General features: G+C 31.9%; 1 protein-coding gene across 3 annotated transcripts in view; it reads right to left on the bottom strand.

The window, feature by feature from the left end:
• The window catches only part of tll (nuclear receptor subfamily 2 group E member tailless), a 28,581-nt gene extending 15,879 nt beyond the window's left edge, over window positions 1–12,702 (bottom strand). Inside the window, exon 1 of one of the 3 annotated variants that reach the window (XM_072532658.1) lies at window positions 12,520–12,702. In XM_072532658.1, coding sequence (XP_072388759.1) covers window positions 12,520–12,538 — 19 coding nt within the window. In that variant the 5' untranslated portion in view covers window positions 12,539–12,702. Of the gene's footprint in view, window positions 1–6,812; window positions 6,963–11,708; window positions 11,774–12,519 lie in introns of those variants that run through there. The other 2 variants (XM_072532657.1, XM_072532656.1) reach the window with 2 other exon arrangements.
• Window positions 12,703–21,842: the final 9,140 nt, after the last annotated feature.

The following is a 21,842-nucleotide window of genomic DNA, read 5'->3' on the forward strand; positions in this document are numbered from 1 at the left end:
GTATTCATCTACTATTTAATATTTAACTATTTATGTAGGTTAAATCTTAATTTTATATCTTTATGTTGAAAATACATTATTGACATTAACTACATGACACGAAAATATTAATGACATTAACTACATAACTATATTGACATTAATAAATTAATTATATAACATTAATTAAATTAAGATCTAATCAGCTGATTAAACCCATAAGTATTTATTTTTTTAAATTTCTGCTTATTCACTAGAAGGGAAATCAACCTTCAAAGTTCAAAGAGCAAAACATAATATGAGTAATTACCTGTATTACAATGATTTACCAGTACTGATACTAGTAAAAATAAGCATAGAAACTAAACAAAAGAATAAGATATTTAAAAAAAAAGTGTATAAAATAAATCTTACCAATCAAATAGGCACAAAACAAGTAGCCTCTCTGATGTCTATTATTTTTACTCCGATTGCGAGTGAATCACAACCAAAGTTCTTCTATCCCCTTCTTTTTCTGCATAGACATAGTTTTTGGATATTACTCGAAATATTTTTCATTTTCAAAGATTATTTGACAATATGATGGTTTACTATTCTGCTTTCTGTCATGCGATACAAGTGTTAGTTACATTTTTTTACGTGGTTTATTTCTTAATTAGCTAAATTTTGCATGTGTGTTTTGAATCTTCATTTTATACCGTATTCTTTAATATATTGGTAATTATTCTGCAAGGAGAATATACTAGTTTGCTCCAGCAGATTTTAATACCTTACAGAAAAGGGTGAAAGGTAAATTCGCTCTGGCCATATATTTCTTAAAAAAGATAGTTTAAGAATGCCTTAAGTAGGTACACAATGAATAATAATAACTAGTCAGGGTCAGCGTAAATTGAGAATGTTACCTTCATAAAGCAGGTATTTTGATACATTTTATTATTACAATTTTTAATAAGTATTTCGTAAACTAAATACAAAATTACGTCCGTCTTGCTTACAATTTTATAACGATAATATCACTATAAAGTATTATGATATTAGAGCTCATATTCCTTTGTTTAATATTATTTAATTGTGGTTTTCCGTATCAAAAATTGCTAGTGATATATTTTTAGAAAATATTTGTAATTAGTATTCTACCTGAAATAAGTGAAGTTTTAGCGAAAAGGGCAAGTATATGCTAGTTATTGACAATTACATGTATTACTTCCATAAAATGCTTGCTAATAATATCAAACGTTGGCATTATGTAGAAAGAAGTTACAAAGCATTTGTTAAAATTCTGAATGTTTGCAACAGTGTAGTTGAATGTAGTGATAATTACAATAATGAAACTTTATCAAAAACATTGTTAAACCGGCAAAAATTAAGTAATGGTGTTAAGCGGAAGGCAATGGACGATTTGTGTAAGAAACCATTGAAGTTGATACACAGCGAAATTAAACGAACTGGCACTGAAAGCGGTTAATGTATATAAGATGTATTTGTAATTAGAAAAATATTTAGATATAATGGCAGAAAAAATGTTATTCCTAAAATTTCGAAGTTCGAGCAGGAAGTACATGATTATTTCTGATTTTCCAATAGCCTTTGTGTTACGTTTGTATCCGGTTATTTATATTCTAGTTTTTACTACTATTGATAAAAACTTCTTGCTCCTTCTTCTGTAAGTTCCATCTTTTTTCGAAAGTTGGAAACCATCGTGGTTATTCGAACCTTGTTGATCGCCGCTCTAAATAGTTCTGCACTAATGAACTCAAACCGTTTCCTTAGATTCTTATGCCAGGATATTCTTCGTCTTCATAATAAGTAGTGCCTTGCATAATAAGTTGTATAATTAATATTTTTGCCCTCTCATTATATATCTTATCAGGGTTTCCTCTTTTGATAGTTAATATTATTTTCATTTCAATTACTATTCTTGTAGGTACTTCTACGTTTGACACTCTTTGAATACAAGATATTCGTAGTACTCTTCTGTAAGACTAATATTCAAAGGCGGTCGACGTATTTAAATGCACTTGATTGAGTGTCCACGCCTCCAAGCTATAAAGAAGAGTAGAGAACACGTAACGCTAAAGAATCCTTAGGCGTAGCTCTAACTTCTGACAATATATCCTGACAACATAGAAATTTTTTAACTTTAAATAAAATGCTATTTCAATACGTGTCATTTCTTTGGTTTGGTCTACATTTAATGTTATACAGATTTCCAAGTATTTGTAGTTATCCACGTTTTCAATTACAGTATCTTTAATAATAAATTGGATTATTTATTTAGTTTTCACGCATTTAGTTTTCTTCAAATTTATATTCAGACTGTATTCATATCAGCTTACGTTAAAATTTCTCGATTGATAGATAAACTCTCTATTAAATATCAGAGTGCTTCTTTAATTTAGATAGACAGACAGCACATTACCTTGACGGGCTCCTCTCTGTATATTGATAGCTCGGTTGTTGCTTGTCAGCTCTTACTTTGACAGTTTTACTCCAGTATAGATTAGATATAATTTCCATATCACTACAATTTTTTTGCTTTTTAATAAATCTACAAGGTTTTAATATTGACTCCTATTAAATGCTACATGTATTGTATTTCTCCAGTTGGAGTTATTTATGTATTTCTCCAGTTAAAGTTTTAGGCACCCCCATATTCTGTTCATTTTATTTTTTCTATTTTGCCATCGTTAGATTATTTTATTTTTGTATCGTCTACCTCCATAACTGTTCAATTGTTTTGTTTAGATACTTTGCATTGAATAGACTCTTTTGAGATTACTGTATTTTACTACATACGTTAGTGCAGTTTATTATCATTTCAAAATTATCAACTCATTTTTAAAATAAAATTAGCTCTTTCATTTCATCTCCTATCATAGCATACATGTATGTTTTTATCATGTCTACAGGTAAGTTTATGTCCTATATAAGTTTATCACAGCTTGTATTTCACTTTGTTAAATTCTTTTTGTTATATCTCCTTTATTCGTATTACAATGAATACTATAACTATGCACGATTGTACTGTTCTAAATCATTGCTGCTCTTCCAATGTTGGTTTTTCGTTATTTTTTATATCACTTTTCCTTTTATCCTTTTTCGGCAATTTTCCATTATGAGTTCGCCGTTTTTTTTTTCGCCGTCACTTTATCTGAGGTATCTATCTATCATAGCATATCATCTCCGGCTTCTTTCCTGCGTGTTCCAGTCCAATATTATTATCGGCCACCTGTGCTCTGGCACTTCTTCGTTCATGTCCTTACCACTGCAGGCTCTGTTTTTCAACTTTTCCGCTATTGAGCATTTTACTTGCATATTACTTTTCTTATTGGTATTTTCCGATTAGTGTTTAATTAAGTTATTCCTCGGGAGCTATTACGGCCTCTGTTATGTTCTTTTTTAAAAACATAAAGGTACTGTTCTTCTCAATTCGTCAGGAATTCTGTTATAAGTAGATATCTTAGTCCTGTTTATTGTTTAAAAAGCGTTTCATATTTAGACTCATATTTTACTCTAGCTCTATATTGTAGCATATTTTGCTGTTTTCATCTAGTAATTGTTAATATTTTAGTTTTTAATGCCTTTTTAATGTCTTATTCCAATATCTCTTTTCTTTCACCTCTTGTTACGTTTAGCGTTTCTGATAAGACCATTTATAATTCTGTTTTGAACACATTTATAAGAATAGAGGTCCCAATTGTGACTTCTACCGGTTGTTTCATCTCATTTAGCTCTTATAATTCTGGTATTTTTCAAATTAGTGGGTTTTGGTTCATATTCCGTATAAGCTTCTCTTACAGTCCTGTAGTCCTCATAGATCCAGTTTTTCTTCAGATCGCCGAAAGAAAGGAAAACCAAGGCTAAGTCGAATGTGAAATATACAGGAGAAATAAGGAATCGAAAAGTTTTGACAGTCTTAGGTGAACCATATTTTTTTAACATTTCTGTTTTTTCTTTTAGTTCCTTATGTTTCTTGAGTTGCTTTAAGTGTTTTTTGTTTTATTGTTTACTACCTGGTTTCTCTATCGTCTTCATCTTGATGAGATTTAGTTTAACAGTATCTTTCAGCTTCAGCCCTCTCCGGTATACTATTTTTACTGGTTATTTCTGAGTATTTTCTACTTTTAAAAAGTTCAAAACTTCTATCATATAGCATGATTAACTACTTATCAATCAAACACAAGAAAAGTATGTAATGATTAAATGGTAACAGCCAAAACACATTTAGTTAATAACGCTTCAGGCGTTATAAATATTTATATTTAATACAAAGAATCACAAAATTATGACGAAATTTAAAATAAGAAATTTTTTTTAGAAAGTTTAGAAACGTTTGGAAAGTGGTCAAAAATATCGAATATTTTGGAAGTTCCTAATTTTTTTGAATATAAATGCTGGCCAATCTAGTCGTTTGTTGTGAAGCATAGTTTAATTTAACAATGTTTAATGAAAAATTTAAAGTTTTTATGCTGGGAAAATTGAGAAAAAAATAATGCCTAATGTTATTTAAATAAGGTTATGTTAATCTAAACTTCAAATGCTAAATTAAATTGTTTAAACAAGTCTTTTTAAATAAAACAAGTGCATCATCAGTAACGATTATTTCTCCCTCTAGCTCTTATTACTGCTTGCAACCTCCTCGGCATGCTTGCAAGTAAATTTTGGACATATCCTTGGGTAATTGCATTTCATTCATTCTGTGAAGCAAGCTGCTCTATCGTATTTGGAACGGATTTCTTTGTCGTATGCACAGTTTTAGCTGATTCCACATGTACTGTATTGGATTTAAATCCGGGCTAAATGGTGGCCACTTCAATCTTCAAATTTGGACCTCATCAAGATAATTGCTCACTACGGCAGCGGAATGTGGTCGAGCATTTTCATGCATTAACATGAATCTGTCATTCCCAATGTAACCACCACATGGCAAAACATGATCTTGCAGGATGTTTTGAACGTAAGAGTCATCAGTCATCCATCCAATCACTTCCACAAGTGCGGTGCATCCCTTCCAACTAATACCTCTCTAAAGCATTATGCCATCACTCCCAAAGTCGTTCGACGGCAAATCGTTCTCCAACTCTTTTATAGACGTGGTTTTAACCATCTGGCTTTCATAATATGATTCTAGTCTCATCAGTGAAAAGAACATTTTTCCAGTAGTCGATATTTCACTGAATATGTGTTCTTACAAATACTAAGGGACATACTTTATGATTTTCGAGAAGACGGGGAACTTTGGCAAAGCTTTTGGGCTTTAAGTTTGCTTCTTTTACTCTTTGTCTAACTGATTTTGAAATCACGTTAACTTGTATCACATTTAGTAGCTCATTTCTGAGATGAATCGATGGCAATGAGCGATTCCGTGTAGAATTAGGAACCAAAAAACGGTCATCAATTGCGACTGCCGACTGGGCACCTTGGACGTCCTTGGCCAGGCCTTCGTACAAAATTTCCTGTCCCGTGGTACCTTTTTAAAGTATTCAAAGCTGTAGATTAACTTCTCCTGAAAAGTGTATTTTTGTGTATATCCTTTCTCGAATAAAATTACAATCTGTGCTGCTTGGGCTTCATCGCAGTGTTGAATTGGTGGCATATTTGTTTTTAACTTAGTTAAATAACAATAATTAATTAAACTTAATAAACTAAACTAAAAATAACCGAATTACTGTAGTTTTTCTTTTACGCGAATAAGGTTTTTTATGATAAAATGCACGAATGACACTAGACGATGAATAACGTCAAAATATTTCAAACTAATTGAATAGATCAGCCTACTATATGCTATATGAGTAATATCAGTAACATAAAATTATTTTTAATTAATAGTGACCAAAAAAAATTGAAAAATTCCAAACTATTCGATATTTTTGTCCTTGAGGGTATAACAATGGAGATGTTGGCAAAAATGAGGTTTACAGATGAAGACTAACGAAAGAGCCAGTAAAGCATAGTGAAAAATACAATTATTTCAATTTTCAATGAAAAAACGAAAAAAATTATAAATGTGGTATAAAACGATGCCTAATGCAAATATTTTTTATAGAGATACACAGTTAAATTAATATCGTTTATACTGGGAAGTAGTAAATTTTAAACTTTATTTACCAAAATTGTAGATAGTAAAATAAATCGTATAAATCTGAACATATTATAGACTTTTATTAGTAATAGCTGCGTATTAAATTCACATTTTGAAACACTTAAACTATACAGATAGGTTATTATTTGTCAATTAAAAATTTGAACAGAGTTAAATTTACAGTAAAAAGTAACGTCACAAAAAGTAATTATAGAAGTCAAAAAGTGTTGTTATATCTAGATCCATTTATTATATCTATTCGAATGGAAATAGAACCTATTAGCAGTAAATTATACATAAAAAACGAATTTAGGATAGATTTGAAAGAGAAATTAAGATACCATAGAATATAAAATGCAAACGATGAATCTTATTATCTTCAGAAAAATATGCAGGGAGAATTAAAAAGCATAATCCACCATCCTATTATTTTGTCAATCGTAAATACAATATCTCAATTTCACAATAAGTAATCACATTAACAAATTAGCTGTTTAAGAGCATCAAATAATAAAACCAATAAGTTAATTCGGATTACATATTTATTTAAAAAAATGGTAAAACCCAATTTGATCTTCAAATTTGTTTAACCTTTCTACGGAAAATAATCTTACAATAAGCACATCATAATCAGTAATTATAAAGAATTAGATGTTGAGCATGTAGTAGGTAATGTTTACTACTTTTTATTGAGTAGGAATAATATATAATCTTTGATATATAAAAACATAATGACTAAGGGATTACTTACTAGAAGAACTAGGCGACTGAGGTTTCATATGCATATGCGAATCTAAATTCATCAACTCACAACTTTGTCCGCTAGAACTGATCATCTTCTTTAATATATTTTTTTAAAACTCATACACCTACACACCACTCTACGAAAACTAACTTCTAACTCCACAACCAACCACTGTTTGAAGTCCATGCTAATCCCTAGAAGACTTTAAAGCTTAGGGGATCGTTTGCAGTTCCTGCATGAATGAACCCCTTTTGACTTAGTCGGAAACTCGACATTTCATTGGACGACATATGCGAAGGGTGTGCGGAAGCCACACCCTCCCGCGTTTTTTGTATTTGCGAACATTATGGGGTGGGGTTTGACGGTCCGAAAGTCGGTGATGTGGGTTCGGAAATTTAATTGTTTGTATATTAGTGGCTGGCTTAAGGTCAATTGGGGAATTTTTATAAAATTGGTTATTACTTGTTATCAACTGGATAATCTGTATTTAAAAAAAATATACTATATTCTTTTATTAAAACTGTTATACCTATAGATTAAAATTGGTGTTCTCCATTTACCAATTTTTATGTTTTTGGTCAGCTAAAAACTTCTTTATATGTTTTTTTTTTCGTTATCTTTTTTTCCTTATTTTCATATTTGTTTTATCTTGTTATATTTTGATAATTTTCTTTATCCGAGGTTAATTTTTTTTGTTAAGAAGTATGTTAATAACCTATGGAAAATAAGTTTAAGAAAATTTCATTTTTCTGCTGCCGTCCCGAAAATAAAACTTTTGGTATGATTTATTAAATCTAAAGTACCATTTTACACAAATCGTACCGAAAGGAGCTACTTTCAGGACTATTTTTTTCACTTTTGGCACTAATTTTTTCACTTTCGGAACGATTTTTGGTAGCTAGGTAACGGCTTTGACAATAACATCAACTTTGTATTGTATTATGACAACGCTTGTCATTTAAGATTCGTGTGTTTTCGCTCAGTTTTTCGTTTTTCAATTCCAAAAAATGGAAATCAGCAGTGAAAGTGAAGCCGAAATGATTCCAGATGAGATTAGAGAAACTGCTAAAGCTGCTAAACATTAAAAATAATAAAGATATAAGCCGCTATCCAAAAGTTATTGTTTCCCTTAAAAGAAAATTTATCGGCTACAAACCAAAAAAATCGAAAGTATTGAATAAAGAAGAAATATATACATTTTTACCAGAAGCTGAACATAAGATCTAATTAATGACAAAGATTATATAATTAAATCTAATTTCTCTTTTTTTTATTAGTTTTTTTTTGTAAATTTTAGGTTGCTTTTTTTTATTATTTTTTTTTTGTAGATTTTAGGTTGCAATAATAATTGGTTTAGTAGGCGCTTATCGTCGTGATGAGCTTTGCAAAATAAGTTTAGATGATATAGAAGATAAGATAACCATGTTAGTGAATAAAATTACTAATTCTAAAACGAACCTGGAAAGAACCTTTGTGGTTATTGGAAAAAATAACATTTCTTTATATAGAAAATATTTTTCATTACGTCAAGCCAACACACCGCATCGTAGATTATTTGTGTATAACAAAAATGGAAGATGTACTATATATACAACCTATTGATATTCACACTTTTGGAAAAATCACCTGCACTACTGCTAAATTTCTTAAATTACCGCATCCCAAAGAGCTCATCCGCAAAGAACTGTCTACAAAGGAGCTCTGACACTTTACTGGCTGATAGTGGTGGTACTATAACCAACTTGAAAAGACACGAAGAATGGAAATCAACTATTGTAGCAGATTGATACGTAGAAAATTCTTTAAGAAATAAAATTTATATTTTATTTCTTACAATAAAAACAGTCCCTACGAACTTTGAGAGCCAAGATAATACCTACCTCTTTTAGCAAAATAACTGTTACGTTAATTAACAACATTAAGGGCTGAAAATAACCTATCTTTTATGGGAAAAGTTTTTGACAAAATTTTTAGAAAATAAGATTATTGATATTAGGGCCTGCGTAGCGCAAGCGGTAGGATACTTGCCTTGCAAGCCGGTGGTCCGGAGTTCGAATCCTACCGCCGGCAAAAACATCTAGACATTTTTAAAAATATCTATAGGCCCCAGGTCGACTCAGCCTGAATAAAATGAGTACCTTGGGTAAAACCAGGGGTAATAATAGACGGTTGAAGCGTAGCACTGGACATGTTACCTTCCTTGTATACCGTAGGCCCTAGATATAGCAGACTACCCTGCTATACTCCCAAAGCCGCGAAGCGGTATAAAACGGGAGACTATTATATATATAAGATTATTGAAAATTGTTTAAACAGACATGTTGTAAACAAAGAATACTTTTCGTTTCGACCAGAGTCGGTTTCGGCTAGCTGAATGAAGGCCAGTCGCGCTCTTCAAAAAATCCAACACAGTTTCAAGATACAGTGAAATTCTCCATAATTCACACCAAAGGGAGAAAATAATTGTACGTTGTGTAGAGTATTCCGTTGTATACAGTTATCGCTTAATCAATTGAAATAAAAAACAGATTTCGATTTGCTTGATCTTTCATTATACATTTTCGTACATATTTGCATAAGCATATACACAAATAAAATATTGATGTAAAAAGCTCATTACTTCTAAAAAAAATGTTTTTGTTTTGAACATTTTTCTTCTTCTTCTTCAGCCTTAAGTAATCCAACTTTGGACATAGGCCTTCCCCAAATCAATCCAGTGTCTTCTATTTTGCGCCACTTGCTTCCAGTTGTGTCCTCCGATCTTCTTAATATCATCAGCCTATCTCATTTGTGGTCTTTCTCTGCTTCTCTTTCCTAAGCAAGTCCTCCACTGTTATATTTCGTGGTTCCATCTCTTATCCTTCAGTCGGGCATTGTGTCCTGCGAAGCTCCATTTTAATTTGGCAGCATGTTCTCCTGCGTCTTTTACTTTCGTTTTGCTTCTAATCCATTTGTTTGTTTTTTTTGTCTATAAGTCTCACCCCGTGCATTGATCTTTCCATCGGTCTTTGTGCTTTTACTATTTTATCCATATTAGACTTGGTGAGACTTTTCTTCTTCTTCTGTGAACCATACGTGAGTATAGGGAGGATACACTGATCGTAAATTCTGGTTTTCAAATGCTGTTCTATTTTAGTGCTTTTCAAGATCCAACTCAGTTTTCCTAATCCTGCCTACGCTAACCTTATTCTTCTGGTAATTTCGGCAGTTTGATTTTCTTTGTTAATTTTCATTATCTGTCCCAGGTAGATGTATTAGCTTACTGTTTCTAAATTTATGTCGTTCAATGTTATTTCTGGAATGTTCGGTGTATTTGTCATTATTTTTGTTTTTTCCAAGTTTATCTTAAGACCTACTTTTTTCGAAGCTTAAAATAGTTGCGTCATCATGGTCTGTAGTTTTTCGAAACTTGTAGAAAATATTACAATGTCATCAACGTATCTTAAATGACTCAGTTTTCTTCCATTAACATTTACTCCCTTATCTGCCCAGTTAATGTCTTTGAACACGTTTTCAAGTCCAAGTGTGAATAGCTTTGGTGAGATAACATCTCCCTGGCGAACTCGTCTGTTGATTGGTATAGCTTTGGTTTTGAATAAACAAAAAAAAAACCATGTTGTGAACATTACTGTTCACAATTTCATACTCAACATTTGGAATTACATCGGATATTTTTTGACTTAATCCTGCATGACCATTACCTATGTATAAAAAATAAGTCTCTTAATTTTAGGTAAGCAATATTTAAATGACTTACAGTTGTAATAAGTTCTAGTTTATCTTCACTCGCATTGTCCAAATTATTGGACACCTGTTGACAATGGCATATCATCTACCAGGTCTTGCAGCTCAAGATTTTACACAATTTCTTCTCCATTACTATTGTTTTTTTAGAAATACCGCGTCCAATGAAACACTTTTCAATTGTTTTGGTTGAAACGTCTCTCCATGCTGCCATAATCCAAATTAAGACATTAGAAATCGTTATTGACTTCTTCAGTTTAGCCGTTGATAAAGAACATTCTGTAGATGATAACAGTCTTCTCATCAAAAAGTCTCTATACAGGGATTTAAAGTTTTTCATTATTCCTTGGTCTAACGGTTGACAATTTGCTGTAATATTAGGTGGCAAAAATATTGTCGATACGTTAGATAACTAAATATCCGTATTGGATGTTGCGTTGTCCAAGAATATGAGAATTTTTCATTTTTGACGTTGCATTTTTCTGTCAAATTTGTGCACCCAATATGTCATGATATATCTCGTCATCCAGGTGTTCTTGTTGTAGTAACAGTCGAAATTTTTAAAACATTTTTTATTTTTACCAATCACCAAAGTGTTTTCGTTTTCCCCATTTAAATTTGCATACAATAATAGGGTCAGCCTTTCCGTAGCAGATTTACCTCCGTATTTAGCAGTGCACTTTTTATTATGAAATGTAAAAGTTTTACATGGTAAGGCTCGATAATACAAACCAGTCTCGTCAGCATTATAAATAATATCTTCAGTTAAATAGCCACGTTTAGTTTTCTTTGCCACTCTGAAACACTGTCAAGTTTAACATTTGAAGTTTCTCCAGAAATTGCTCCAAATTTAACGTTGAGTCTTAAGCAAAAAATTGTCAAGCCAACCATTGGAAGATTTACAATTCAAATTGAGTTCTTTCGCCGCCTCTTTCAACTAAGCTTCTAAGGTATTAAAAATAACCTTTACCCTATTAACTCCTACCGGTTTTATATCTAATACATCTTTTTTTTTTAAGTTTCATCTTTAAGAAGAAAGTGCCCTATTTTAATTGGAAAAGTCTCCCTAAATTTTTATTTTTGTGTTCAACAAACACATAAAATGGTCCATTATTACTTGGTCTATAACTGTTATTAAAATCTATTAGTTGTACATACCTGTTATCATTATGACTATTATTATACGTGTTTTCTTCATCCGGCGGCTTATCGCCGCCCGTTTCTTCTGACATTATTTACACCTTAAAAAACTCAACTATGCTTTCCGTAAATACAAATATCAAAACGAACAACTAATTATACTTATATTTTACAAAAGTTCAATCACCAGCTAATTAACAAAACTCGAATACGCCCACCCACCTTGACTAACCAATTCGAACTGTAGCTAAATTGTAAATATAATAAAATTTTTTGTCTAATTTCGAAATCCTAAAATTTTCTAAATCCTAACAAGGAAATCGTTGTATAAGAACAGACTTTACAGAAAAATTAATTCATTATGATCTATAATTATTAAGACATTGCCAATAATTAGGTCAATTTTGTGAATAAATGTGTTGATCTAGCAGAATATTATATTGAAAAATAAAAATATTGCTCTGGAGCTATTTTCTTGAGGCATGTTAAAATAATTACTATTTAAATGGGAATAAGCCACAATGAAAGGTTAAAGTACGTTTATTGACGTATCAACTTCCACTTCGGAAATCGTTCTCAAAATACACATTAGTGAAATTAATACAAAATACAAACTAATGTTTGTATTTTGAGAACGATTTCCGAAGTGCAAGTTGAAACGTCAATAAACGTACTTTAACCTTTAATTGTGGCTTATTCCCATTTAAATAGTAATTATTGAAAAATAAAATGTTTTATCTGGAAAATTTGCGTTTTCTATGTTAGACTAGTTATCTTTCTCAGTTGCAGGGAAATCTTTTTAAAGAATCATAAAATACAAAATATTTACCATAATCTGGATTGCACATGCTCTTGTTTTAAACCAATTTACCTATTAAATTCACTTAAACTGTCACAAAATCAGAAACTAACAATAGAAGTTCACTTTTATTTTAACTGTATAGATTATTAAAGTAATTCCCCACTTTTAGACCCACCTGTACACCTTGGCATAAACATTAAGTAATGTAAGTACTCACGTCTCAATTGAAAATATATCATTGTTTATCTATTTAAATTCGTTAAATCCACCACTATAAAAATTTTTTAAAATTAAATTATTAACTTCTTATCTTATTTACGATAATTTTGATAGTAATATACTGTTGACTTAAAAAAGTTGATCTCGATATAAACGATTACAGATTTGACTCACGATTAAATATCTTATTTAATGTGAATTAGATTATATTATTACTACAGTTAGAAGTGCTGGATTCAAAAACAAACTACATATTTTAAATATTAATGGGAAGCAAATAAATCAATTTAAAAACAAAATATATTTTTTTAAATATTGTATCAACAACATTTATTTGATTAACATTTATTATTTTTACAAATAACAGGATATCAGGTTTTTTAACTCCAAACATGCAAAATGGTAAAGCATTCACCATAATTCTTTAATTTGTTTAGAATTCTACTTTATTTTTATCTTCCTGAGCACGTCTGATCAAAAAGATCTCCGTTATTACTGAAGCTAAAGCTTATTGTGTTTGCTGTCCATTGTTTTTTCCTATATCCAGTCTAGAATTTTTGTACCCTGTAGAAGTTTATACAAGTCTTCTGTTTGGTGTATCCTATATATACCAGGATTTTCTCTTGATTGCCCATACAATTTTTGTCATTTACGGTCCAGCGCTTCGCAGTAGCATAACACATGTTTTACAGTTTCTAGTTCCTTATCACAGATTCTGCAGTTAAGATCTCTATTGTAAATATCTATTTAAGTCAGGAATTCTCTTACTAATGCATGCCCAGTCAACATTCCTGTTACTGCTCTCAGTTTGTTCCTGCTCATGTGAAGCAATTCCTCTGTTCTTCTTCTATATGGTCTACTAATAAATGTTTTTTAATGTGTTTTGACACATTAAAAGAAAGAAAGACACAAGATGGACCAGAAAACTAATTGACTGGTGCCAACGAGAAGACAAATGCAGCAGAGGACGACCACCAACACGCTGGATGGACGACATTAGACGAATATCCAGAAATGGCAACAAGAAGCACAGAACCGTAGAGAGTGAAAGAAGAGGTTGCATGATGATGATGATGATCGCTCATGACTCTCTTTAATTCAATCCCCTACAGCAATATAAACTGCAACCTTTGGTATTTCCATAGTTACAGTCGGTTCGTTTGATTCGTTCGATCTTCTTTCTTCTTTCTTTCTGCAAATTGATCTGATTTTTCGGTGCCTTGGATGCCCGGATATCCTGGTACCCAGACAAGCTCAATTTTGTTCTGATCTTTCAGTTCATTCAATTCTTTGACGCTGTCCTACACCAGCCTTGACATCACTTCCTGACACATCAGTGCTTTCAGTGCCGCTTGACTTTTAAAAAATATATGGATCTGCTCTTTTTCAGACTCAGCTACATCGAAGAAAAACGTTTATTTTGGTATGGGCATGTGAGAAGAATAGATCATACAAGGTGGATAGCAAAGATTTCGGATTGGAGCCCAATAGGAAGGAGGAGAAGGGTAGACACCGAAGATCATGGAGAAATGAAGTAGACGAGGCCATGGAAAGACGAGACCTTAGAGATGGAGAATGGCAGAATTGAAAGGACTGGAGACGTTGGCTGAAAGAAGGAAGGCGGCGACAGCTGTAAAAATCCTTGTATAGATAGATAGATAGGTCTTTTTCAAGAGCTCTCTTATTTCCTTTTATAGAAAAGGAAAATTCCTTTTTCCATCCACTAGAAAAACGATGCAGTTCCTGACAAAAAGGCAAAGTTTTTGCTAATTATTGGATTATTGGAGTATATTCCTTCTCCCACACCTTCTGTAATTTTGGATCCATCTGTATCCCAGATCTTACCCTGCTGGTTATAGTATTACTTGTTTCTCCATACATTCTTGTCTGGAATAGATACCCTATATGAATTCTTTAAATTGTATTTTTTTGTCATATGATCTATTTTCTCGTTAAAAATGTTTTTCATCACAGTCCGTATGATAGTCATATAACCTGTTCCTTCACTGCAAAGCTTTAGTGATTGTGTTATTCTGTAGTCTCCCAATCTTGCTTCTCCTTGTATTATCAAATGCAAGGGAGGCAGGTCTGGTATAGCCTCCGTACCTTGCTGAGTTTGGCTTTTGAAGCTGTTTGAAGTGTCTCAGCCCACCACATTGTCGCTGCATAGGTAACTGAGCCTGTCAATATGGACTTATTACTATGAACGTATTAATTAGTTTGCAGTTAAGAAACAACCAAACTCTTAAGATAATCTCTTACTTTTTCTTCAGCTACCATATTTGCTGCGAGGATTGGCTATCGTCATGGCTATTTTAACTTAAGAAACAGTCGCACTAAAGAGTTGGTCTAAACTGCATCCAAATCACTTTCTTAAATTTCTAAGCCAGGATATACGTCTTGTCCCGATATTTCTTTTGCGCATTATTTTCCTTGCAGGTCGAATATATATATATATATATATATATATATATATATATATATATATATATATATATATATAAAACTCAAGTCCTCACCTGTTGATTGAAAAATAACTGGTAATTTAAAAAAAAAAGCAAAATTTTCCTAAAATTCGCACCAAATGAACATCCTAGTTCTCCCTGACCTAATAACATCAGCCGTAGATGTCTAAAACAATTTCCAGAGAATATAATGCCACTTTTGACTAAAATTTATTAATGCATGTCTAAAACTCAGCCATCTTCCTACCCAATAAAAAATGGCTAACACAGTTATAATATCCATAACGGGTAAACCCTGTAAAAATATGTATCAGTACATGGTTTACCATTTCTCTAATTTCAACATGATATGGAAATTCCTTGAGTCTACCTTGAAGGAGAGAACTCACCAGATTTCTCGAAGCGCACAGTATCATCACAAACTATCAATATGGATTTCAGTTAAGTAGATCTAATTCAAATGCATTAATGGACCTCACAACACAAGTCACGAAATTCATAAACAACAATAACAATTTAATAGCCACGTTTCTTGATAATTAAAGGGCTTTTGATCAAGTCTAGCACGACGGACTGATCGACGAATTGATATTAGACTGCCGTTACAATTTATAAAAATTGTATAATCCTAGCTGAGTAGCAGAACTGTTAGAGTAAAAATATATGATCAAATCTCATCACCTTTCATTTAAGCTGGAATCCCACAAGATTCTATATTAGCTTCCCTTGTGTATTTCATATATTACAGTAGCCTCATAACTCAAAGCATCCCAGGTACCCAACTATCTACGGAGATGATACAGTACTGGTAATAACAACGGTACAATCCATTGAAAGCATTTCAGAAACTACAATCTGTATTAAAGGTGTTTAAACTATAGTGGTTAGTTATAGTAAACACATATAAAACGCAAGCATTATCTTCCGATGCCCAATATTATCGGGCGAAATCGTACATAGGATGAAAAACCAGTATTTCCTGTAATTAATTGGGAAAAGACTCTGCTTTAACCTATAGTTTATTTTTATGAACGAGAGAGTAATTAGCATAATTTTAACTGGTAGCTTCGACCACTCCATGGGCGTGCTCAAGATTAATTGAAAAATTACTTTGAATAATTGTAAAAAATAAATGAATTATTTCAGTGTTATAAAGTGTTATGTGTATGTAAACAAAAGTGACCTCTTTTATCACACACTATATTAGAACTGACTGGCCTACATTAAAAAGGGTTTTAAAAAATTCACATTTTTTTTAATTTTTAAAAATTACAAAAGAGAAAAAGAGTTTTTAAAACCGTCTAAGGTATGTTAAATAGATGAATAAAAATATTAATATAAAACTTACAGCTACTTGTTACAAATCCAAATCAGATTCAGAAGATGAACTTTCAGAACCAAGATTTATAATAACTGGCTCGATCATTTTATCAGTAATATTGTCCAGCTTCCACATTTTTTCCTCTTCTTTAATAGTGTGATTTACTGCCTTTTCCCAGTTTTCAGGTTTTACATTATTTACGGCCTCCAAAAACAACTGTTTAACATCATGAATTTTAAAAGTGGTATTTTTTCTTGAAACTTCACTCTTTATCTGTGCCCATACCAGTTCAATCGGGTTTAATTCACAATGATATGGTGGGGATCTAAGTACTGTCATTCCACGATTTTTGGCAATTTCATCAATTTCGTATTTTTTAAATTTTTCTTTATGAAGGGCACACAACGAATAAAGTTCCTTTCTTATAGATCCGGGATGGTACCTAATATTTTTTGAACTCAGCCAATTCTGCAAGTCTTTTTTTAACCACTTGGTTGTGAGCAGTCCTTCTATAAGTCTGGAGTGATAACTTGCATTATCCATTACTATTACACAGTTCTTAGGAAGAAGATCTATCATTTGTTCGAACCATTCTTGAAAGACATCAGCGTTCATGTCTTCATGGTAGTCACCGGTACGAGTTGATTCAAAAGTTAATAAACCACCTTCAACAAAACCGTCTGAACTGCCAATGTGTACTATTATCAGCCTGCGTTCCTTTCCTGATGGTGGGTTTAAACCAGTAGATAAGTTATTTACAAAAGCGTGCCTTTGACTTGTAACAGTTTCATCCTGCCAAAATTTATTTGGTGTATGACCCTCGTTGATCCATGTTTCATCAAGATAAAATATTTTTCTTTTTTAGTTTCTCATTTCCTTTATGGTTCTTAGAAAATGTCTTCTCCATATGACAATATCGCTTCTTTCTAATAAAATAGACTTTCTGGGATTCTTTTTCCAGCGGAAGCCTATTTCTTTTAAAAGTTTCCATAACGTACTTCGACTCATTTCTGGGTAATCCTTATCATCTCGAACTGAGACAAGAACTTTATCCAATGTTGGAAATTCTTGTCTAAAGAAGAATTCATGCACTTTCCGTCGAAGTCCTTCTTTAAAATGATATTCTATTTGAAATTTTGGTTTTCCTGGAGCATTACGTGGCATTTGAAAACTACCACATTTCTCTTCTTTAATAACTCTGTAAATCGTAGATTTCCCAACACCAAGTGTACTGCTAACTAACTCAACGGTCTCATCAACACTTTCACATAAACGTTTGTCTGTAAATGATTTAAAACAATTAAATATTAATGTTTTTTCATTAACTGTTAGAGGACCAATTTTTCGGCGTTTACACGGCACTTCCAAATTGTCCATAACACTAGTATACACAATAAACTGCAGCTTGCAACTGAAGTACCTACTTTTAGTGAACTGTTAAGAATTTTGAATACGCCACTTGGACCTTCCTATATACAAAATGGAAAAACCCACTATCACATTTTCTGTGGAATAAGTTTAGACGGTAATTATCTAGTCAATTACTGTCGTAGATTCCTGGAATTAAAGAATTAAATGTTTGATTGTTGAAACTCTTACTTCGTGGAATGCACTCATTTCAGATAAAATAAAACGTTTTATTTTATCTAAAGAATTAAACTTTATTTTGCAAATAGGCAAAGAATTAAACTTTATTTTGCAAATAGATAAAATAAAACGTTTTATTTTATCTAGAGAATTAAACTTTATTTTGCAAATAGGTAGGTACTTATTAAACTTTTATTGGTTATATATAACCAATAAAATAAACATCTTACATTTCTTGCAAATTCATTAGTACCTGTTAACCTCCATCACTCCGACACTGGCAACCTTATTTAGGGATTAGTAAGCCTCACAACTATTGTATTCTATTCTGCTCCAACCTTTATACCTGGTGGTCATACTCAATTTAAAATTGTTTTCCTATATACTTCTGTAAACTTGTTGACAAATATCTGTTTTTCATTGAGTCACCCGTATCAACGGTTTAGGGATTTGCATACATAATTTATTGTTTTATTACTTTCTCATACATAAAAATACACTATAACAGGGACCTATCTGGGAGTCCTGTTTACCAGTAATCTCAACAGCATGCTTTTTAAAAAGACTTAAGACAAGGTAAGAAACAGATCACATCTACTAGGCCCACTTGAGAGAAATATTAGCAAAACAGATGTCAAAACTCTCATTCTCATTCACACTTTGACTGCCTACCTGGCCAAGTCAGGTAGACAGTCATGCTGAGTCAAGCTGAGATTTGACATACGACAAAAATTTTGGGTACAGTGAAATGAGATATTTATGTAACAAGGCAGATATGTTTATTGAAAAATTAAACGGGAAATTAAAATTTGCGTGAAAAACGTAATGAAAATGTGAATTATTAGCAAAATATGAAACTATATTAGTCCAGTCGTCAGAAATTTGATCTCTAAAACGAGACGAACAAGCTGAATTTTGCTGAGAATGTCAATTTTCGGATTTAAAAAAAAAATGCAAAATGTTTGCTACTTCTTCCCCGGACTCTCTTCTGACTGACTTTATTTGCAGCAATATGCAAAAATTGCATACGAAAGCTGCACTCTGTATTTCCTTTAAAACCCACATACCTACGCATTTTGATTTTAGTTCATAGAATACTTTGTACAAAAGACATCAAATTTTTACCGTGGATTTGATACAATACTATTTAAAAAATTGATTTTGCGCGCGTAACTGATAATCAAAATCTCTTATTCTCAGGTTCGATAGGGAAATTCAAACGCACTCTAGTTGCTTGCGTACGCAGATGCATTTTTGATGAATAACTAACATTTCAGACAGCTAACGCCAGGGAATGCTTTCGTTTTTAGGAATTCTAAGAGCAAATGTTAGAGTTAATCCCAACAGATTGTGTAATTATTTTTGACAGTGCTTCGTGCCATTCTAGTTTTGAAAAATTGCCGACAACTGCGTAGAATAAAAAAACAAATAATGTAATCGCTTTTAGAAAAAAAAAATTGTTCGAAAAATTGCAATTTTGAATATACATAAATAGACTACAAGTCCATATGAGCTTTTTAATAGGTCTTTTGACCCGGCATGAATCAGATATAAAACAATACTACAATATTTAATAACAACTTTAGAAACTATCGCGTCAATGTTTATCGGTACAGGTGAGTCACATATAAGATAAACTTACCATTCAAGGGGGTAAGTTTTTTTAGCCAAACAGATTTGTATGGCATTTATAACTTAAGTAGGTAATACAAAAATAATGACCTGCTACCTAATGTTGGTAATAGGAGCAGGAAAAAATTTTTATTTTCGGAAAACTTTTTCCCCGTAAACCAGTATAGCATTTATACAAAAACTTTCGGATCAGTATATAGATTAATTTTTTTGCAATGCCGTACATTTCCGCTGGAATAGAGGTGAGAAATCTAAGGCAAAACACATAATTTGAATCCTCATGCTTTTAGTATCGATAAGAATTGGCGGCATAGTTTCTAAAGTTGTTATTACATATTGAAGTATTGTTTTACATGCGATTAATGTTGGGTCAAATGATCCTCTAAAAATGTCCCATGAGCTTGTAGTCAGAGTACACAGAGACACAGTCCACAACACATTATCAGATCAATACTATGTTATGGATGTAACACATTGGTGATGACAGAAACTACAAAAGGAGAGCTGCCTTTGAAATAAAAATCCTAAGGAAGATATTTGGACCTAATTTTGAAAACTGAGTATAGAGATCCAAGTACAACCATAAACTCTACTAAGTAACTGTTCAAAGAGACACCGGTCTCAAAGCTTCAAAATGTACTAAGAATGGAGGCCTTTGCCAAAAAAGCTCCAGATTGTAAAATGCAAGGTGCAAAACCAAAAGGAATGTCACGGAAAAGGGTAAGATGATAAAGTGATAGCGGACTCGCAAAATTTGCTATAATCGGTTCACAATTTGTCGATAGCTCACTACAAGTTTAACCCTAATTAGAGAACTGAAATACAGGGAGGATAGGTAATACAATATAATAGTAAAATCCAACCTGAAACTGACGGTTTAAGATGTTTTCGACTAACCCACCTTGTTTCTGAAGAAATACAATACCTTATAATCCTATTACGAGGGTATTTTGAATGGTTAGAGATGACCGACCAGTGTCGTAGAGTATATGATTGAAACATTTATTTGAACTAAATAAATATATTTTTTAAATTGTACTTATGTAAATTGTATTTTTTAATAAAACTTATTTATTTTATTCAAAAATAAAAAGTTTTTTGCCATTTGTAAAAGATACATTTATTTAATTAAGGGGAAAGGCGCCAAATGTCGCCTGGCAAAATTTCCAATGTTTTCGAATCCGGAGAAAACTAATAAATAATTTTGAAAAATTTTAACACAGAATGAAAGATTACAATATTACTGAGGGCAGAAAGTCCCTGAAAACTTCTACAATGTTTATTTTAATATGTTAAGTAACAGGGGTAAAAATAAAAGAGAAAATATAGTATAATGTATAATTGAAAATATTGCATGCAAAAAAACTTTTTATTTATTCTAATAAATATTTCATTCTGCCTTCAAATTTTTCAAAAATGCTTTTTAGTTTTCTCAGGATTTGAAAAAAAATGGATACATTTAAAACACATTGAACATTTTGACAGGTGACATTTTGCGCCTTTATACTTACCTTACCTTACTTTATACTTACCTTATATAATTACGATTAGAAAACTATTCAAATTCAAAATAAATAGGATCAACTTCGGAATCCGAGTCGTCTTGAGGGTTAATAATTAGCGGTTGTGTCTCTACGGTCGCATCAATTATGTTATCAAGATCCCACATTTTTTGTTCTGCTTCTATTACATGTCTTACTGCATATTTCCAGTTTTGTTCTGTAATATGTTGTAAAGACTCGTATAACAATTCACGTACAGCTTGTATTTTATATGACGTATTCATTCTAGCCACATAACTTTTCATTTGTGTCCAAATGAGTTCAATTGGATTTATTTCGCAGTAGTAGGGTGAAAGTTTAAGGACTGTGATGTTTCGCCTTTCCGCCATTTTGTCAACTACGTATTTCTTGAACTTAGATTTGTGTTGCCGGGCAATTTTTAAAAGTTCTGCTTTTACCATTCCATTTTCGTAAGGCAGATACTTATTCCGCAGCCAGTCAAGAATATCCTGTTTCTTCCACGCAGTCGTTGGAAGTCTTTCTACTAGTCGTGAATGATAAGGTGCATTATCTAATACTATAATTGAATTTGGTGGTATGTGTTCAATCATCTGCTCAAAATAC

The sequence above is a fragment of the Diabrotica undecimpunctata genome, chromosome 5 (genome assembly GCF_040954645.1).
Source record: "Diabrotica undecimpunctata isolate CICGRU chromosome 5, icDiaUnde3, whole genome shotgun sequence".
In the NCBI taxonomy this organism is placed as follows: Eukaryota; Metazoa; Arthropoda; class Insecta; order Coleoptera; family Chrysomelidae; genus Diabrotica; species Diabrotica undecimpunctata.